Below are 22,033 nucleotides of genomic sequence, written 5' to 3'. Positions count from 1 at the left end.
GGGGGGGGGGGGGGGGGGAAGTAAATGCTTATGTCCTTAAACTGAACCATGTAAAAGAAAAACTACTGAAATGAAATACATATGCAGTTGATTCAGATGTTGCCCTTCAAAAGCCATTTCCCTCCAGTGGGAATTCCAGTACATAAAGGACCTGGAATGGGGACACGTAGAATCATAGAATAAATTGGGCTGGAAGGTACTTCTGGAGGTCATGTGGTCCAACCTCTTGTTCAAAGAGCAGACTCTGTTAGATCAGGATGTTTAGGACCTTGTCCAGTCAAATTTTCACTACATTCAAGGATGGAGATTTCAAAACCTCTCTAAGTGGTCTACATTTCCCTTCCTCTCCCTTATGGTCTAGCTGCGAAAGGCAGAATTATATTTGACCAAGAGGCACACCACACAAAACCCTTCTATTTAAAGAAAACCAAACCAAAACCCGTGGTCCCACAAAATTTTCCAATAAGTGTTAGAAACATCATTAGTGAAAAATGGTAAAGGGAGAAGAGGATTTGATAGCAAAGAATGTGTCAGAGAATTTTGGACTTTCAGTACTGCTTTACAATTTCTAGTGCAAACTTTTGTTGGAGTAATTGCTTAGCCTTGAGTGTAGACATAGAATCATAGAATAGTTTGGTTTGGAAGGGATGTTTAAGGCTCATCTATTGCAACCCCCCTCTGCAATAAGCAGGGACCTCTTCAATTAGGTCAGGTTGTTCAGAACCCTGTCCAACTTGACCTTTAATGCTTCCAGGGATGGGGCATCTACCACCTCTCTGGACAACCTGTTCCAGTGTTTCACCACCCTCATCGTAAAAAAATTTATTCCTTGTATCTAGTCTAAATCTACCCTCTTTTAATTTAAAACCCTTACTTGTCCTATTGCAACAGGCCCTACTAGAAAGTCCCTCCCCATCTTTCTTATAGCCCCCTTTAAGTACTGAAAAGCCACAATAAGGTCTCCCTGGAGCCTTCTCCCCTCCAAGCTGAACAACCCCAGCTCGCTGAACAACCCCAACTGTCTCAGCCTTTCCTCACAGGAGAGGTGTTCCATCCCTCTGATCATTTTTGTGGCCCTCCTCTGGAACCCCTCCAACAGGACATGGTCAGACTATGAGTAACTGTGCAGACTCAACCTTCTAAAACATCATATGTGGTCTTTAGCTTGCTTCTTGCTTTCTCCTCTGACAGTCTGAATAGTTTCTGCCAGGATCACAGCTCTCTTTTTGTACTAAGGGGAGGGTGGTAACTTTCCTAGCATGGGACCCTAGTGCAGGTGGTCCTCCCATTGCATGACAGAGGTAGTTGCCGGGATCCAACACTGCAAGCTTTGATGGGAGCACTACTGGAATGGGAATCAGAAAAAAATCCCAGTTATGCTTGTCTTTTCTGTGCCCTTAAGAGCTGCTGCATAGTGAAAGGCTGGACATCCCTACTCTTTCAGCTAATGTAAAACATCTTCATTGAACTAGAAATAAATATACTGGATTAAGGAGGAAGCACATACCTAGCATGCAGTAGACAATCAAGTTTTGATTTTGTGTTTTAGTATCATCACTGGCATGACTGCAGGAATGGTCAGGAAGACAGTATTTCTCCCAGTTGTGTGCTTTTTAGCCAGCTCTTCCCAGTGCACCTGCAACATTCATTCATTCATTCTCATTCCAGTCTTGTCTCCTTCAATATCTTTTTAATTGGATGCATGACACCTTCTCTGCTACAGCAAAATACCAGAAGCAGACAAGGTGCTCACTTGTTAGGAAAAGCAGCCTGATCTGTAAATCACTTTTTTTTTTTTTTTTTTTTTTTTTCTTTTCAGTCTCTCAGTTGGAAAGATAAGGCTTACTGCTAGCATTGCAGAGTGCAAGCAGCTCTGGCTTAGCATTATTTTTAGGAAGAACCTTTTAAAGTGCATTTTACAAAGACTCCAGTGGCAGTTAGGAATGAATGTGTGTATAAGTACATGTACATATTTACAATGTACCCAAGCCTGATACTTGAACAGATGCAGAGCTGGGATGGTTTCCCTCTTGGAAACCACAAGAAGCTAGGTGTGTCTGCCTGGGAGCTGCAGATAAGGAAGGTGAATGCCTTAGAAAGCAGAGCTGAAAGCGGCAACCACAGAAGGGGGAGTAGTAGTGCAGGGTTCCGTGGCTGAACCGTGGGGCTGAGTGCTCTCATGGGCTACCCGGTGGCTATGAGCTTGGAACTGTCACCCATGGGCTCTTACATGCTGGGCTATGGGAGCTGCAGTTGCTGAGTTTATTCATGTAAGTGCTGAATGTTTTGCTTTAAATTACATGCTTAAAATGTCCATTTGTTCCCATTTGAATATACTCCATTCAAACTTGCCAAGATTTATGTTCTAAAATGGGAACTGATGTCCCATTCTTTACAATCACTGTATTAGCACTCAAATAGTCTTGCTACCCAGCTGGAGAGTCCTTTGAACAATCAGAGCACCTAAATATGGGAGATCCGTATCAAGAATGCAGTTTATAATGCAGAACTTGAAGTTTAAACAGTACTTCTGAGACTGAGAACAAAATATACAAAGATCAAAAAAGTAAACTGCACTGTTGCTTTCCAAGCCAAAGCAAGTGTCTAACTTCAAATGTGAAGAGCTACGCTGAAAGTACTGAAATACCATATTTATCTAATGATGACTGAAGTAACTCATGATCTCTTAATGATGTAGCAACAAATATCACACACTAAATCATTATGAAATGACGCTTCTGCAGATCTGAATCTTCCTCTGGTGTAGTACTATCGATAAACTCCCATGTCCTACCCACTCCTACTATATTTGAATTAGATAACCACTTTATGGAGGTGCCCCATAGCTTTCCATAGGCTTAATTCATGTTGTCCTTTTAGGCTGGGAAAGAGCTCTATCATCCTCATTCTACAGATGAAAACTGAGGCCTGAAAATGTTAAAGGTCAGATCCATAAAGTCATCCAAATCTTGAATGGCCTCTGAGATGTCTGTGGTATCTATTTGAATTTTGATTGTTTTTGAGAGGTTAAAATAAATTTCTTAAGCTTGTCTGTTTCTAGAATTTTCCTGCAAAGATGCTTCCAGTTTGGTTACAGAGTTCCCTCTTACTAAACAGCCCTCTTGGTTTCTTTAACCTTTGCCTTTCCAACTTGCAAGGAGGAGTCTGTAGTGTACCCTATGGCACCAGCATCTTTCTGCCACCAGGCACTGCTGCGTTCCTGCTCTTCCTGCCTGTGTGCAGCATGCCTTACCATCAATCACTGGGCAGAAAAAAGTCTCAGGTTTCCCCACATGGCAGAGAACTCTCTTTGCTTTGTTATATTCCTCTAAATGCCTCCTCTAGTGGTCCATGCCAGAAGAAAAGGATCTGAAAATCTCTTTGATTGATATCTCAATCTGTCTTGATTCTTCCTGCTGTCGGTTTCACCTAGCTTCTGTCACTGATAATTTGCTTTTAAATGTAATGGATAGTCTTCCAAACCATCTATCTCCTCGTTTAACCACAACTTCTTTCAGTACATTAATGACTGGAAATTTACATTTTCATTTAATGTGAATTTGCAAAGAAACCTTTAGATAATAGGCAGCTCTAATATTCTGACATCACTGAAGCTATTAGGAGAATAAATCAAAAGCAAATTCTCCTGCTGCTACCTACACAAAATGGGGAGAAGGATAGGGCAGAGGCCCCAATACTGTGATGCTATACAACAGCAATTACCATAAGCTGAAAAGGGCATAGAAATGGTAGTTAAGAGTTGGGCTTCTCTCGCTGAAGCTGAGATGTCAAGAAGGGAGGGGGAACCCGCTATTGAAAGAGAAGTCATGTTAATTGCCTCCATTTCACATTGTGGTTTTTATTCCTTATTGGCTGACCTTTTTTAATGCACAGGAAAATATCAGGATAAATCAAAGACATTACCTGTGGAAGCTGCAGTAACTATTTTGATATGAATGCAGTTGAGTTCACTTACACTGGTGGTGGATTTAGTTCTTTAAGCTACTGCTAGTAGTACTTTGCTTGCAAGAATGTATGAAGTGATGCTTATCCAGTATACCTAAGTGATATTAAGAGCATGTATCTGGGCAATGAATAGCACTGATTTTGTGGGGATTGTACTTGGGGACAAGTTAGTGACAAGTCTGTGTATCTGGATCTTTCCTCATAGGGAGTCTATGCTACCGTTCTATGGAGAGGAAATAGTGATGTGGAGAAAAACAGTTGCAAATGAGTTTTTAAATCTTCTGTGAAACAGTGAAGAAGCAAGCAGTACCATGACCATTTTGATTTGACTGAGGGATGTTCTTCTTCGGAACTTGTCCCTGCTTCTTGGTTAAACAAAACTACTCATTTCAGAAATGGTTATTCTACTCCTGGAGCAAGCAGGAACTTTGTTCTCTTGCTCTATGATCTCTGTTCTCTTTGTCTTAAGGCAAATAACTTGTCTGTACTCTCTTGGCTTTGACAGAAGCCCCTCAAAGAACTTGAAGAAGTCATTCTCAGTCTTGCCTTCAAGAAGGCATTAATGCTTGCAGGAGCCACAGAGGGTTTCTGAGACATGGTTGACATCTAGATGTGCAAATGTTCTTTTGTTGGCCAAACAAACCTACACAGTGCAGAGGCAGAAAGCAATGATTTCAGATTTCTCTCTCTCTCTTCTATGCTTCTGCTCTTTGTTCAAGGAAGGTAGGCAAAAAAAAAGGCATGCTATTTCCTTTCCATTACAACTCCAATACAACATTTACAATTCTAATTCTTTACATGCTGATCTAGTGGGTTTTGTATGTGACTGATATTCAAGTACTTTAATGATTACTCGCATCACTCCCATTATGCAGGTAAACTATGTATTTACCTTTACAGAGCAGATAATACTGTATAGCTGATGAGGCTCCAGGATCATTAGTAACTTGACCTTCCTGTCTGACTCATACTTATGAATCTAATAATAAATAATCACATGTGGAAGGGTCAATAGATAAATAATGTAACATACTTCTTTTAGTATCCTAATTCAGCAGAATAAACCATGAGAAGCATTTCAGTAATTTACTATAGTAAGTGCTCTCAGCAGCTTCTGTATTTCAGCTGTTTGGTGCTCCAGCATGAAGATAATTATCTTGGTAATTAGTCACATTGTTATTTAATAGTCCCCAGACAATAATCTATTTTTTTGGAGGAACAGGCCTTCCCTTCTATATCTTCCTCCCCCATTACAAAAAATGTTTATCTATGAGTCCTTCCTCTTGCCAAACCTTTTTTTTTTTTTTTTTTTTTTTTTTTTTTTTTTTATTCTGTATACTACTTTCTCAAAAAACCCCACACAGTTATTGAAAGACAGCTTCTGCTTAGCCGCTGCATCAATGGAGCTGCAGGAGACTCCCTCTTCTTGCATTGCTCTGAGAAAGCCACAGGAACCACTCCTGAACAAGTGGGGCTGAGAGAGAGCTCACGTGAGAGAAGAGCAGCAGTCAGCAGCATTGCAGACTGAGACCACAGATCTGTCCCCTGTAACCTGGCTTTCTCCTCACCTGGGCTTCTAGGGAAGTAGGTAAAGTTAAAAGATTGAAATGGGCTGGCATTGAGGAGAATAGTGAACCTCAGTCCCTGATGTTTGATGAAAATTAATCTTTTTACAGTTGCATGACCTTAGGCAGGGGGTTTTCAAGCATTCCTGGAGTAACAGTGGTGAAAACCAGGTCTGAGAGTAGAAACCAGGATAAGAAAGAATGAACCACTTCCTGGTAGGACTCAAGCTTTGGTAGCTTAAATGATTTATCTCCCAAAAGCTGCTGGGGTGGGAAATGTCTGGAGCTGACATTCTGCAGACCTAAATCACCATTTGGAGAGGGGAAGGGGTGAAGCTGTTGATGGAGAAGGAGGAGAATCCCTCCAGAAGGTGAAGGGGTGGCAAACACCTGAGGAAAAGACACAAGGCTAGGGAGAGGTGGGAAAAAAGGCTGGAGACTTTTGCATTTGAGTGTAGGTGGTTATGACCTCAATAAAAAGACACTTCCCTCAGTGTCACCGTCTCTCTCAGTGATTTTTATTCCTCCTGTTTAAGAGGAACAGACTGTCATCACCCTTTTTTTCTGTCTCACATCACTCCCTCTGTGGTACTATTTCTTACAGCCTTAGCAGGAAACAGCTTGTTTGCATATACCTCTTATAATAAACAACATAGCTTCTACTTTTTTTAATGTCTCCAAATTTTGTGCTTTCTGGATACTGGCCTTGTTGCAGTTGTCCTTTCAAACAACTCCACTTCTAAGGAGCCAAGCTTTTCAGCCTAACTTTTTGACTGTATAGAGGATGATATTTTTTTTTTTTTTTAAATTCACTTAGTGACTCAAACCCACAAAGTACCATTCCTACTTCTCACCAGCTGGTGGTCCATATGCCGCTGCATCTCTACTCTTGTAAATACAAGTCTGAAGTCATGCTCACAGATCAGACTTTTGGTAGTTAATATGGCAATATGTTAAAATGTCAGATGATGCAGAATGAGTAACTTGGGTAGGGGGAAAAAAAGCAGTGTTCTGCACATTTATAGAACTCCTTCTAAGGGGCTTCCAGTGGTTTTGACATCAGGAGATTTCTGTACATCTGACAGGATCGGCACAGGGCTGGGATTTGGGATCCACAGCATCTTGATAGAAGCATCTGTGAGAGGCAGTGGCTTCCAGCTTCTCAACGTTGTCTACCAACATGTTTAAACTCTGAATTAGGAACAAAAAATACAGTCTGGCACATTGCCCATGAAAGATTGCCAGCTTCTAGCTGAAACTCCTCATTATTCTAGAAAGGGTGGTAAGTGTTCCCCTGAGATGGAAATTTGTGACTTAGTGTTCTCAAAAAAAAAAGGGAAAAAAAAAAAAAAAAAAGGGGGGGGGCGGGGGAAGAAGGAAGAAAATCCTTTGAACTTTGACAGTGCTTCAGAGAGAATCCTAATGGCTGTGGCTGTAACCCATGTCTGTAGAGCAAGACTGTCAGCTGCTTCAAAGCTTTAAACCTCAGTCCATGTTTTCAACTTGGTAATGGCAGCACCTTCACCACCTGCATTTCAAGCAGATGTACAATCTCTGACCTGTTATACTTCCTCTTTCCATTGCATAATTGCCCTTAATTTCAGCAATCAGGGCATGACTCTGCAAGCCAATGTCCTAATTTCTAGTGCTGAAGAAAATAGTCAGGGTAAGAATAGAAAATGCAACTAATAGCTTTCTGCAAAAGAGCCGCCACTAGTAAGGGGATAACAGTTTTTGTTGATTTTACTGATTCTGCTGTTAATAAGAATGCCTTCTGCCATTGTGAAAGTTTTAGTTAACTAGTCTCCAGTTCAGTGGCTCATAGCAAAGGTATAAAGAAACAAGTTTTAAGTGGATTTGGAAAACCTTAAATAGTTTAGTAACTTTGTGTCATGAATCCATGCTGCAGGTGTATGCCAGGTATGGTTCCAATTAATGCAGACTTGCAGCAGACAACACTCTATATATGAGTCACTGGAGTATCATGTTAATGCTTTGTTTCTCACATGAATGTAAAAAAGTATAAATAATGTTGTCTTCTAGATAAAAGAATATGTTGCTTTCTCAAATCTCTTTCTGATTCCATTAATCTCTGCAAAACTATAGTTCACTGTTTTCATTTTCTCTGAGGTCTGTGCAAACCAATACGTGATGTAAATAATCTATGCATAACAAGGTAGATAACACTCAAAAAGGAGTTGTAGTTGTGTGAAAAATTTGATTCCTCCGAGGATGCAGTAATGGATTCATTCAGTTACTTAGGATTCAGCATACAACCATATCTATGCTTATTTATATCTTGAGATGCTTTCCCAATGCTGTGTATATAGAGATGATGAATAAGGAGATGGGATGATCTACAAATCCAGGCTGGCAGTTTAATCAGACCTGTCTGCTCTGTGTGCCACAATAATTAGTAGTTCAGTGCTACCTTAAGATGAAAATCCTGGTAAACTGTTTTTACTGTGCAATAGGATTTGGAAAGCTCTTTGTGGGATGGAGATGAGAATTCAAAGCAATTTGCAAAGCCACAGTAAAGAAGTCCAAGTCCACACTGTATTACCAGCAATGCATTCATTAGAATTTTACTATCAAAACTGTAATCGAAACCTTCCACGTTCCTTGAATCCAAGTAACATGTAGCTGTTGTTGCTTATTTGCTTACATGCTCCTAGGTTATAATAAAAGTTGTTTTCCACAGTGGACCATGGGAGGGTTATCGCTGCATTAAAAAAAAACAAACAACGCTTTTAGACAAGAACAAATGTTCTTCAAAGCAAAGTATATTAACCAAAACTGTCTAGATTATGACTAGTTTTCCTCAAATGGCTTCAAGTGCACTGTGTGCTGGAATTAATGGGACATCTCTCTTGGATTTTTTTTTTTTTTCTTTTACGTTTAGATGATATTCAGACCTGGTTTGTAAAGAAAACCCTCCAGAAGCTCACAGCATGTGAAACCCGTCAGTTCTAGTAACTGAATCTGCTAAGGGTTTGTCAAATTAGAAAGCACAGTTAAAGGAAAGCAAGTTAAAGTCTACAGTTACTGTAAAAATCTGCATCAGCAGCTTTCTCAAGGTGGAGGAAAAAAAAAGTGTTTGTGTTGTCGGAAGTTACCTGTTTTCTAGAGCTTTATGCATCATATGCAGTAGACAAACCAGCTTTACTCCTCTAAACTGACATTTGTTAGCAGACTATGTGTTTAGTGTTATAATTTCCTGTACGTTTAATTTCTGAGAAAAAATTTTTCATGACTTTTATGTGGTGATTTCTCTTGTAGATTGAGAAGGAGGGAAAGGGGGTGGGGGGGAGGGGAGATGCTTTGTTACCAAACGGTATAGGTCAGCTAAATTTGGCCTAAAGAAACTCATGTCAGTCTTCTCTACCTATGACTCATTTCTTCCCTCTCCTGTCCATATGCTCTGTTGTCAGAGCTACCCCTTGAGTTATACAAAAGGCTAACTAACCTTTCTTACAGAAAAGCCGAAGTTAGTCTTTCCTTCACGTGGGACTGTGGAGGACTGTGTATCTCCTAGAGCCTTCCTGCTCTTGGTTCCTTCAGTAGTGAGAGTTTAATAAAGAACCTTTGATATAAAGACACAATGAAAATGGGTGTTGTCTTGTAAAGAAATAAAACAGGACCAAAGCAACATGAAAACATGCTTCAGGAGACCCCACAACTGGCAATGTCATTTTAGCAAGGGGTCTCTAGCACCTACCACAGCAGTTCCAGCGGCAAGGTGAAGGTGCTGCTTTGCCTTCTGCAAGTGGGAAAACAGAAGCAAAGAGAATGATGGGGATTTCTATAAGTCGTCTTTACCCACAGACCTGCCCCTGACAAGCTTGCCAGATATCTAGGGGCCCTGAAGCAAGACTGGCATTAACTGAGCTATTCTAGACTACATTTCAAAGCATGGCTTGAAAATCTCAGAAGCCTGCCTCTCATACCCATTGCACTCGGTGGCGTTGGCACAGTAAGGTTAGGGATAAGCCAGGAAGATTTTGTTCTTCCTAAAGGCTTGTGAGGGGTCAGAAATGAAGTGGAAGTGCTAAGGCTCAGATTTGGCAGGATCGTGCTGCTGATGTGCATTGAGAAACCAGGTGCTTCCCTGCATGGCTCTGCATGTTTGCAAGGCTGCAAGAAGGTGGCAGAGTAGGGGTACTAGGGCCAACTGCTGTGCAGATTTGGACAAAAACAAGCCAGGCCAGTCATGTGCCCCTTTTAGCAACAGCCTATTTATGAAATCAGCACTGGAAAGGCGTAGGACTGAAGGCCTTGTGTAAAAACTCCTTGCTCTGTTTGTTTGACCAGAACAATCAAATTTTCTTGTGTGATGGGCTATGCTATTGCTTTCCAAGTAATTTACTTAAATATCATTGCTGGTTTGTCTTTTACCAGTTTACTTGAATTGCTTTGGGCTAGTTTGCTGGGCTTCTCATTTTCATCCAGCCTTCAGAGTATTTGACTCACTTGATCTTTCATTCTCTAATTGTTGGTCTCTCATCAATCTAAATCAGAATGCAAATATAAATAAAAGCATCATTGCTATTCACAAGCTGAGAGTCAAAACTAAGCATACAATTTATTTTGAATTCAAATAGATCTCTTCAGTGCTATAGATTGTTTGTATGCAGTCTAAAAATATTTCCCTATAGAAAGCAGCACTTTCCTCATCATGAAGGATGTGCCTCTGTCCGTGAATGTACCTTGTTACTAGTTCCCCACTGAGTTGTTAAGAATATTGGGTAGAGCTTTAAAACATTTATTTTTTTAGCCACTCATGGATCTACTTGGAATATATTTGGTACATGTTGGTATGGACTGTTTCTGATTAACTCCCTGGAAATACTACTTCCCTGTAACAGGAAAAAGATAGGATTCATACCATGAGGAAATAATATCTCAAAGGGCAAGTGACCCAGAAGTTATAAACTTAGTTAACTATGTGCGTGCAAAGACATTTGCCATGCATTTAGTGCTACTTAAATGTCATTTCAAGCACCTACATCTGTAGGACTTCTTGGCAGTAAGACCAATTATACAGATATATAGTCTATTTCTTTTTCTATCTGTAGACTACTCTGTCCAGGCGAAGCATTAAAAACTGTTAATTTGTGCAGTACTGCGGTTAAGCCAGTATCCCTGAGTTAAATAGCAGCACAATGCTTCTTCTTAAACAGAAGCACACAGAAAAGAGGAGTGCTGATTGCTTATCTCTTCATGTTGCTCACTGCAAGGATAAGCTCGAGGGGGATGGCAAGGCAAAAAAATAAGTTGCCATTCATTGCTGGGAATTCCAGTATATGTCTTGGAAGGCCTTAAAAACAGAGCAGCTTCTTAAAATGATGCTCTTGTCTAAACAGAGGTTACAGCTAAACATAAAATGAGCTCATTTGTTTGACCTGTTTTGTATGGAAACTTCAAAATTAAGGCCCTTTGATCTGACATTGGTATAAAACTTGGTCTTGTTGAAGAGAGGGCAGCAGTTTGGAGCTGCTGAGTAGTGAGAGTTTCTCGTGAACATGAGGGTCTTTCTAGCACAGCAGGAACTCCCTGAAGAGCTCAGTGGCTTCCAGAAAAAGTTTGAAGCTCCTCTTTTCTTCTAGGACACCCTTCTTCTCTTCCTCCTACTTCTTTTAAAGATAGGCAAAATCAAGGTGAGGTGGTCAAAATTTGCATTTTTCCCTGAGTAGTTGAAATGGCATTTGGATGTCCTAATATGTCACATAAGTCAGTCTACTGCTTTGCCAACAACATTCCTCAAAAATACCATTTGCCCTCTAGATGCAAGTCTGATGCATGAGGCGTGTGTATATTCTCTCACACACAACTTCTCAGTTACGGTTTTGCTGATACGGTGACAGTTGGGCATGTTCATGATGAAAGCTAGATTTTTCAATGTTTTTCACGTCTTTGAAAATGAATATATGAAGAAAATCATGCTCTGAGAGGCAATATAACTACATGTGACATGGAGGCCCTTTTTATCCCAGTATAAACATTACTGCAGTCCAAGCAATGAGCAGTGACTCTGTGTACTGTTCAGTGAGGTGGATCTAATTACTCCTGGAAGAGCTGAATAATAAGAGTTGTGCAGTTCACATGTGTGGTAGGATGGTCACACACATGACAGAAATCTAACAAGGACACTTATGATCCTGCTATCACACTCGAGGGCTCTGTATGTTATACAACCCTCATACTCACGAATTCCAAAAGCATGATTATAGCTCACGATCTACTGCCTATTTTTCAGCACATTGTACTTCATGCTAAGCTGGCTCTAGGTCATCACTAAAACATTAAGACAATTCAGTCCCTTCTATTTTTTTTAATGTGAAAAGCTTAATAGTTTTTATATATTTCAGATGGTTTTGATTTTTAAAGAACATTGAATAAAATGTGGTAATACAGAGTTTTTATTTGAATGTGTTCTAAAGTCACTTGTGTGTAAATCAAGAATTGATTGGTAAATTAAATTGCCTAAGCCATGCCAGCAGCAGCAGAGCTGGAAATTGCAAAAGCCTGTAATAAAGTGTTGCAGACAAGTTATCTCATTCCTTTCATCAGTCTGTGTGCTGTAGCAGCAGCAAGCATTTCAGATTGTACTTGATTTTACCACAGAGCACACTCAAGTGTGGTTCACAAACTATCTTGCCCTTGAGCCATCTGGGATTTGCAGCTTGGAACCTCTTATAGTCTCAGTTTATAAGACTCTTTTGTTACCGCTGCAGTTGTTGCCACTGTTTGCTTTGTAAGTTGCTGCTTTCACTGTTCAGCACAATGCCCTGATAGCTTTGGTCAAAGCTCTTACATAAATTGAAGCCTCGTCAGGATTAGCAATAAAGGGGAATGTGGAGAGCATCCAGTTTTCCCGCCTTTGCATTTTGTCACCATCAGGGATCAATGCGTTTTTGGGCTGGGGGGAAAACACAACAACAACAACAACAACAACAACAAACCCTGTTCTGGAAGCTCTACTCCCTATGCTACAAAGTTTTGAACTAATCACAAACTCTGTAGAAATGGACCTTTTTCTTTTTTTTTCTTAAATATTTGTCAAAAATGTCCCCTCCTTTTTCTCCTGAGCAGCTTAGAGTATTGATCAGTGATGCACTTTGCCTTGCAAGAAAGTGGTAAGCAGAGCATTATTTGTAAGCTTGGTATCACCTAGGTCCAGCTTCTTCTCCATGACTCACTGCAGCTCGCAGTTGATGGCATGGCTCATCTCCTCCTACCTACTTCCTTGGTCTCTTCAGATGTTTGCTCAGCTCCCACTTGTCCCTGCAGGCCACTTTACACAGCTATACCTGGTTTCAGTCAACTTGATTCTGTTCTGCCCTCTGTTCCTGTAATGTTTCTTGTTTGCTGGATGCTTTTACTCCACTTAATATTCATCTAGAAATAAAAGCTATTATAACACAGCACCTGTTACAAGCAGGTAACTAGAAATTATTCCTTCCATACTGGCATCACTCTTCCAAGTGATTCTAAGTGATCGTTCTTCTGAGCAGCAGACAGCAGTTCAGGGCACAGACTTGTACAGTAATGCTCCTGCCTCAACTGAAGTAGTGCTGATTTGACTGACTAGCATAGGTAACAGTAATAGTGGAAATAAACTGTGATGGACTTTAGTATGAGCTACACAAGCACACTGTGCCCCTGACAGCATTAATAAAATTCTCAGAGGTGCTAGCGCAGGTAGATTGGCATGTCTCCGTGCCCCAACCAATCCAGTTCCAGGGCTCTATCTCCCCTGGGGGCTGTGAACATAGCCTTTCGTATCCTTACGTGTGGTTTAGCTGTGCTGCAGTCACACGTTGGATGGCCGTGTGAACAAACCAGATGTCCTGAAAACAGCACTGCAGCGCTGTCACTGCTGCTGGGACTGCCTGGGAGATGAAAACATCTTGCAAAACAGAAAAAATTAAAACCTGCTTTCCCTGTTTGAATAGAAGTTAGACAGCTCTCTTCCTGTTCCTTTTTCCCCTCCCTCTTTCAAAATGGACCCAACATTCACCCAGCTAGGTCACTTTTATATCATAACCTCTAATGACCCCAAACTCATGTCCCTTTCACACCAGCATTTCCATTGTTCTGTTTCCTCTGAGCTTGTCCTGTGCCATCGTTTTGCCTGTGTCTTCAGGTGGGGTTTTAAGTCCCCAAATCAGCTAAAGCCTGCAGACACTGCTGAGCAGGTGCTGGAGCTGCCGCTTGCACAGCCCTGCTGCTGTCCCATGGCATTGTGTCTCTGTACAAGGCAATGGCTCCTACCATGTCAGCTGTGGATGTGAAGACAAGACCTAGGGTAAAGTAAACCATGTTTGGTGGTTAACTTTCTGGAAAAAAATAAATCCTCTCCTTGTGTTCAAGTAACTATGGTAAAATTAATGTAGATACAGGCAGAGAGAAGGAACAAGCACAAGGTGGGGATGGCAGGAAATTGCAGTGTGTTCATTAGCATATGAAGAGGGCTATATTTATACCAAGCGCAAGGAAGACAACATGATTTAGTGGGCATTTAGGAAGGTATTCAAATTTTCAGTAAACCACCACAGAAGCTTTTCCCTAGGACTGCACGTGCCTCTGACGTTCCTTTTGAAGAAACTGATATGCCTTCCTTACCGCAGATGAACTCGAACGTGCTTGAGAAAAGTCCAAGTCTGAAAATTCAAGAGACTTGGATCAAGCTGCTGACATACTACCAGCTGTGTGTGCAAAACAAATCACTTCGCTTTCATATGTTCTGCAACAAGGACTACAATGAAATGAAGATGTTGCCTCACAGGTGCCTTGAGACATGGGTTACTTTCATCAGAGATCTCTGGATGGTTAGTAAAATGCCACTACTAATGCCACCAAAATGAAGTAATCCTCAATTGGGGAATACCATGGTTACATTGCAAAGTAGAAAGTCAGCCTCCCTACAGACACTAATTATGTGAGCCTGGCAGTTGATGGTGGTGATGATGTGTACTGTTTTATGTACTTTTAGATACACACTTCAGCCTATTGCGGATCTCAACAGCTTAGAACTAAGAATATTGATTTATAGGGTTTCTGAATTGTCACTGAAATTTTAGTAGTGTATTTAAAAAACAGAAAAAGCTTTTATTGAACAGTATCTGTCACCTTAACTGACATTTCCTGTGGAGTGAGATACTCTTCAGTGTAAGAAACACTGCGAATCTGGTCAATATTTGTGTACAAAAATATATCTTGAGGTCTCTTATGCCAAACCTTACATAACAAAAAAATCTGTATTTCAGGCGGGATTAAATGGAAGCAAAGAAGAAGCTACCAGCAGTTTGTACAGGAGTTTCAGTAGAGCTGGTTTTTTTTGTTTGCATGTCTAGTCATGCTATGAATTCAATCTGACTTAAAGGAGCAATTTCCAGAGTACTCGCAATTTTGTGTGCCAGCCACCACAGATCTGCAAGGCCTCAGACTTGGAAGACATGTGCTTCTCTTGAATACACGCACCAAAGATAGCATACTGCTAAGAGTGAAAATAAGATAGTATAGGTATATTTGAAATTTATTTTAATTAACTGAGATTTTCAGGCCTTGTTTATAGACATGAAGAAGTACTAGATCCAAAAAACTGTATTTAAAAGGTTGTAGTCAGAAGTAATTAATGTTTAAAGTGACTATAACCATACACAGCCAACCTACATAAGTGCAGATCCTCAAGAGGTTTGTGATTAGTAGTTAGCCTTACTTCCTGCCTAATATATAGGTACCTTGAGATGTTATAAACACTGTGTACTGCTAAGAAATGTTCACAGTGTGAAGGCTTCATTGCAGTAACTGATTCTTCTAGTCAAAGTTTTAGCACAAAATAGCGTGTTTCCACTTGTAGAAGAAGCTGTCCCTGCGTCAGGCTAAATACTGATAACCTCCCACCTCTGCTTCCTACCGCTCCTTCTACCTGCAATGCTGTCACAGGAACTCCCTGCTGAAAAGGACAGCATGTGACATTGCAGGCAGGTCACAGCAGCTCCTTGGTCTGCAAGGGGAATTACTGCTGCGTTTTGCGAGATGAATTGCATCATTCCAGCTAGATTCTGGGTGAAGGTATGTAACACTCAAGAGGTGTGTTAGTTCGCTGTACCATAGGTTGTGCTGCCCTGGCTCAGCGTATCTGGGGCCAAATAAAGCACGGGTCATAAGTGGATCAGCTTTGCAGGCTGTGGGCTCCCAAGGACTGTCAGTGTGGAGCAGCTCCTCTGAAAAGTGTGATCCTCTGCACCTGCTCTTCTTATTTAAAAGACTTTCTTATCTGGAGTGCACTGTGGAATGGAAACCTGGCTTTCTCTAACCCTGAGGGTTTTCAGCCTGGCAGTGTAGGTGTTTCTGTGAGCATTCACCTTGCTCCTATTCTCTTGTTTCTCCAACAAGGTTTGTTTCCTTTTTGCTAATTTCAGACCTCCTTCTCCTCCCTCTTTCACAGGAGCCTCATATCCCCTGTGCACCCCAGCTCTGCAGCTGGTGTGGCCTTACCCTCTAGCCCTTGGGCCAACACCATTCCAGCTGATGTGGGATGGAACATCCTCAGCTGGCTGCAAAAGGAGAGTGGTAAAGGAGCTGGGCCCAGGGATAGGGCAGAACAAATTCAAGTATCATGTGGGAATGGCTTTTCTTGTGATGCTACACCAGTTTCTGCATGTAACAAAAAATACCTCTTTCTTTCTGGCCTGCTCTTTTCCCTCTTGTTTCATTCTTCCTTCCCCTGGCTTCAGGGTCTCTCTTTCTTCATGGCCTCTCTGAAGCCACTGTGTTTAAAAGACGAGGTAATTTTTTATTTTTTTTTTTTTTTTTTTACCTGGGTGCCAGACTTGGGTAGGTTTGAAAAAAAATCTAATTCTCTCAGGTCTGTGGGTTCACCATGTATTTAAAATAATGACTCCAGATTTGATTACTGTTTCCTTAAACTGGTGAGTTTTCTGCCAGTTTGCATCCAAGATGATGACTATAGACAAGGAGGCTGGGAAAGTTTGGGATGGATCAGCACGACTTCTGCACTGGGTCCTGCCAGAGCTTCCCCAGCCCTCTGGCTGCTCCTGTCAGCCGTGTCCGGACCCTTGCACTGGCTTGGGTGATGGGGACAAGCATCCATCAGAAGCAACTTTTAGACACAAGAATTGTAAACAGAAAACTTAATTAACAAACTCCTGACACAGCCTGAACCTTCTCTTGTTAGAGTTAATGGCTAAACTCCCACTTCCTTCAGTAAGACAGTACAGGCTTTTCCACCTATATAGTGCTCCAGGAGTACTGAGATAAGAACTGCTGCATTCCTGACAGCTTCAGAACTATGGTGCCAGGAAAGTGGAGTTTTATGGTTGTTTACTCTTGTCATAGCAAATTCTATGTCTTTCAATACATTCCTGAGTTTGTTCTCCCAGTCTCTGCTGCCCATTATCACAAATGTTTCAAGAGCCTGCCTAGTAAAAGAAGAGGCCAACGCATGCTCAGGAAAGTATTACAAGTATTGCGTTGCATTTGTGCATGGATGCTCATCAAGCAAACATGTAAATATATATTTACTTGCATCTTTTAAGAGAGTAATTCATGACATGAGTGTGCATATACTGCAGGTGATCTTGTTTGGAATTTTTACTAAACACAGGACCACATACCGAGGTGCTTTCTCAGTTATTACTCAGGAAAACCTCACAGCTTTAACATTGTAGTGCTTATATACGTGCAAAACCATAATATATCACACAGGGTTTTTCATTCAGCTCAAAAGTTATAATATTTTCATTGTCATGAGACAATACAAAAAAATGTACAGCTGAAGCACTTTATTTATAAATTCCATTAGAAACTTTCAGACATGCGTCTTCAAGTCCACTGTAAGGGACTTAACCTCCTCCTCAAATGAAAAGCAGGGTTTTGTTTCCAGCCCAGAAATCATTAAACACTCAGTCAAATCTCTGTTCTTTCACATTTGCCACTTCTTCCCTGGTTATTTTCAGAATTTTAGAAGTTTTCTGCCTTTCTAATAACTCAGGATAGCCATTCCAAACTCAAGGAATCTAAAAAGTTGTTCTTGGACAACAGTTGTCACTAACCAAACTGAGTCACCAGGTTCAAAGAAGGAATTTGGGCTTGTCCAGTAAAACCAAATAAGAGCATGGTCAATGTTTTGGTTTATTTTAATAAGATCCATAAAAATATTTAAAAGGTAGTAAAAAGTTCAGCTTTTACCTATCACTTTGATAATACCTGGGGATTTTATTAATAGACAGGATTTAATTATTTTTTAAATTTATTTTTTAAAAAGGGCTAGAATGCTTTCTTCTTTCTTTTTCTTTCTTAACAACATACACAAAAGCAGTATCCCCCAAAGCAGACTTGCACTCGGACATGAGATGAAAAACTTACATTTGTAAAAGCCATCTCCTTATGCTTAAAGCAGAGAGATGTGCTGAGAAACTGGTACAGTATGACATTTTAAACACAGAGGAGACAAGATTTATCTGGCTGGTATACAATATAAAACAAAAATCGAACACCAATGTTACAGGATTATATTGAAACAAACACAGTAATTAGATGCTTTGAAGTCAAGCCTATATTTTCTTCAGCTTTTTCATGAATTATTGATCTACTTTCCTCATTAAATGGAATGGCAGGCTCTTGCAGTAAATGGACAAGTGACTACAACATTTATATAATCAAATATCCTCTGCATCTGGCAATAAAACATGTTTGTGTATAAAACATCCTTTCTGAATTGACATCCCTGCAAAACAGATTTACTAGAATAACCACATGCATTTCCTTTTGTCTCTAAAACACAGCTTCCCTTGCATCATCATGCTATCCAGTATTTTACACTGATCGTATTAAGCAAAATATTTTCCAAGAGCCTGTATCATCCATTGTGCAACAGAATATTTCTTCTCTATAATGAGATGTAAATAAACTGTCTTACTTACCTTATTTTCTCCATCTCTGCGGCAGAGGCCTACAAGAAATCAAATAATAGGAGCAAGTGAATGAAAGAAAACATTCACTCTGCAGATTTATGCATAGTTAAGGCTTTCCAAATGGTTTTCGACAAGTGTCTACAAAGCGACGGTAAGCGAACCCCACATCTGCATTAGCCGAAAATAACATTGACAGATGAACTGGGGAATAATGCAGCACGCTGCAGGAGCACTGTATACCCACGAGCCATGGGCAACAGAATGACTCAGTTGTAGCGCTGAGGCAGAAAATGGGAAGGAAAAAAAAAGCAAGCAGCAGCAAGTAACAGGTTACTGTGCCTCCTGGGTTTCAGAGGAAAAGTTGAAATGCGGTGCTACACTCTGCGCGGTGGGCATGGCAGCAAGGCTCTGCTGGCTGGGAAATGACAGTGACTTCATCACACGTGAATTCTGAGTTCAATTCATCATCTTTCTGAGAGCCCGACAGATGGAAGGGACACAAGCTTGCCTCCTTAGTAGGAGTTTTGAGTAATCAAATTACTTTCCTCAAGTAATAGCTATCTTGACAATTAGCATCTCAATACATGGAGGCTTTTCGTTAACCCTTTCACTGCTACTTACCGGGGCTGTAGCTTACAACTCCGGTAACTCCCCAGGTCCCGCTGCTTGCCGCTGCAGCCAGGCTCCCATTAACCCTCTGACAGCAGCTCGGCACTTCTCTAGCCCTGAATCTTTACATCCTGGCAGAGACGTAGGTGGTCATTTCATTAATCTGCCTGGTTTCTTGTTACTGTATAGATGCTGTAAATGGCTACTTATCTATAGCATGGAGACTCATTAAGCTTGCTGACATTACTTATATCAAAAGCATAGTCTTGTTAACCCTTTGGTTTCTTTTGCATCATTATATCACGTAGATCCTTAATAGCTGCTTCCATTTCATTTTATCAAACCCCTGGCACAGAATCTCACAGATCCTCCTGGTCCTGCTTTATTGTAACTAAGGAATGAGCACTTGGAGCAACCGTGCAATCTCAAGAGCGAGATAAATCTCAGCATCACAGAATCTCTTATTTATACTGAAGGCATTGCCCATTAATCACGAACACTTTAAACCTTATTGACTAATGGCTAACAATCATATTTGAGTATGAAATAAATTAATGATTAAAAATAGGGAAATGTAAGTTTAATGAGTTAACCAGCAGGAAATTTTTCAAACTGCCTAATAAAACATCCCGAATGACAAATTGCTGGTTCTTCATTGGGTCACTCATCTTCCCTCTTCTCATCTACTTTTGATTTGCCCATTAGATAAGTTGTTTGTCAGACTGCTGTTTGCATGATAATTTCAACATACATTAAGGACTTTAGGCATTCACCATAACTTGGTACACAAGAAGCCAGCTGCAGGAAAAGCCCTCCTCGGCTTCCCAGTAATGGATCTATGTTTTACGTCGTCCCTGCATGTCTGTTGGAAGTACAGGGTTGCCCATGATAAATCTCAGATTTTGACATTAAAAAAATCTAACCGAGGGACTCATAATTATTTTCTAATTTATATCTATCCATTGAATCCATGCATATTTTGTAGAATGCAGGAAGCAGTTTAAACATTGCTGGCCAGAAAAATGAACCACAAGGGCTTTTTCTCCCTGGTCACAGGAAGTTACTGGCAGCTCCATGGGCTTGCCAGAGATAAACTCTCAAAAATTGCCCTAATAATCATGTTTCTGTCATTCTGGGGAGACTGAACATAGTTTTCTCTAGGGCTGCTCGCTGTTGCTTTGCCTGAACTGTGGGAGTCACCTATGAAGACAGGGTACTTAGAGTATCTGATTTCGATCCTTCTATTATGGCAGTATCTACAGACATAAGGGGAAGCTGCTTGGCCTTGTTTTTGCCTAATGCTTTGAATGTTGCTGTACTCAATGGGTTGGGGTGGGGGTTGCTTTGTGTGATTAAAGTGCAGGATGGAGAAGAGGAGCTGTAGGCTGGCTTTCTGGCTATACTCATCTGTAAATGCAGGTGAGTCATTGGCTGCCAATTCCAACAAGAAATTAGTGGGGAAAAAAAATCACAGCAAATGCCTGACACCAAAACAAACCAGAAAACTAAACCAAGCTGCAATTAGTTCCGTATGAACTATTCACCCTTTTTTTTTCTTTAATTTTTTTTCCTAATGATAAGACTTTATTTTATTTTATTTTTTTTTAAACCTCTTCACAATAAAAGCTGCTTATTTCATGTAACATGGCCAATTTTCCTTTGGACCATTGGGAGTGTTGTCCTCTGCCTTTCCCTGACAGCCTGTGCAGTGAAGAGAGGGCTCCTTTCTGATGTGGAAGCAATGGGTTCAGCTCAGTCCTCCTCAGGAACTCTCTGATCCAGGTCAGAGCCCTTTCTGGGCTGTGGCACTGCAACACTCCATTACTTCTTTTGATGAGGATCCACTTTTAGTAAATAAATTAGAGCGCATGAAAGAACTGGAGCCTGCATGTTCTTCAGGTGAATGCCCTAGCTTTCAGGCTAGAGTCAGATGGGTGTATAGGAACTTGAGATGGTGTAAACAAAGATAGGGGCATCTAGAAATTTAGAAATGTAGCCTTCATCCCAAGCAGTTTATTTTTCCAGATAATTGTGTTCCTTAGGTCCTTTTTTCATCCTTTTATTTTTTCTCTTTTCTTATTCTTCTTCCTTATTTTTTCTTCCTTTCTTCCCCCCAAAAAAAAAAAAAAAAAAAAAAGCCTTAGCAACTAAAAATTATTTTAAAAGTCTGTAGTTTTCTGGAAGAGCTCTGTTTTCACAAGGTGACATTTTTATTAAGGCAAAATTGCTGTTTCCTAGCAAGATCCCTGCCATTGATATAGCCTGTGGAAGTTTAGAGATTACATCGTCCTCCCACTGCTCTCTATGAAGGTTCCTATCTGAAATATCCTACTAAATTGCTTTTAAAATATATTCTAAACAGGTCTGAATTGGCTACTTTTAGGACCAGTCTTGTCCTGAAAGTCTTGTGGGACCTATTTCGAGCAGAAAGACTGAAGTAAAAGTTGGTGTAAGAATGTCCTTTATGTTATGTCATTCATAAGTTGCTGCTTGCTAGTGAGTTGATTCATTACAAGTGCTTCTTCGTGCCTGCACTGAGCAATGTGATTGAAGCTGTGTGATTTTTTTCTTTAAATAAAATATTTTAAATTAAGATCAGTAATTACCTTTAATTACAGAAATATCAGATGTGATTTAAATACCTGAGTTTTTTTAAACAATGTCAATGCAGTGTGACTAAATAATTTATTTAATTAGCCTAAAAATAACAATTTTTGCTTTTAACAAAAAAGTTGGCCACAGTAATTTAATATCCTACATTTCTATATACAGTCTCCTACTTAAAATACTGAGACTGATTTGAAGATTTTCCTTTTTACAGAAGTACTTGGCGTGGCAACTTTGTCTGGAAGTACTTTCAGGCAGTGCTTGTTTCTGAATATTTGAAGAAAATAAGTGTAAAACACAGAACTGTGAAGACTGTCCTTTTCTGGAAGTGCTGAGCTTCCCCCC

General features: G+C 40.4%; 1 protein-coding gene across 6 annotated transcripts in view; it reads right to left on the bottom strand.

The window, feature by feature from the left end:
* BEGAIN (brain enriched guanylate kinase associated) overlaps positions 1-22,033 on the bottom strand; it is a 161,929-nt gene that overhangs the window by 97,611 nt on the left and 42,285 nt on the right. For 4 of the 6 annotated variants that reach the window (XM_026849493.1, XM_026849494.1, XM_026849491.1 and 1 more), the window contains one exon: positions 18,482-18,510. In XM_026849493.1, the coding sequence (XP_026705294.1) occupies positions 18,482-18,510 (29 nt within the window). Of the gene's footprint in view, positions 1-18,481; positions 18,880-19,093; positions 19,116-22,033 lie in introns of those variants that run through there. The other 2 variants (XM_026849495.1, XM_026849496.1) reach the window with 2 other exon arrangements.

The sequence above is a fragment of the Athene cunicularia genome (assembly GCF_003259725.1).
Source record: "Athene cunicularia isolate RWA chromosome 5 unlocalized genomic scaffold, athCun1 chr5_part1, whole genome shotgun sequence".
In the NCBI taxonomy this organism is placed as follows: Eukaryota; Metazoa; Chordata; class Aves; order Strigiformes; family Strigidae; genus Athene; species Athene cunicularia.
This window is presented reverse-complemented; position numbering and strand designations above follow the sequence as displayed.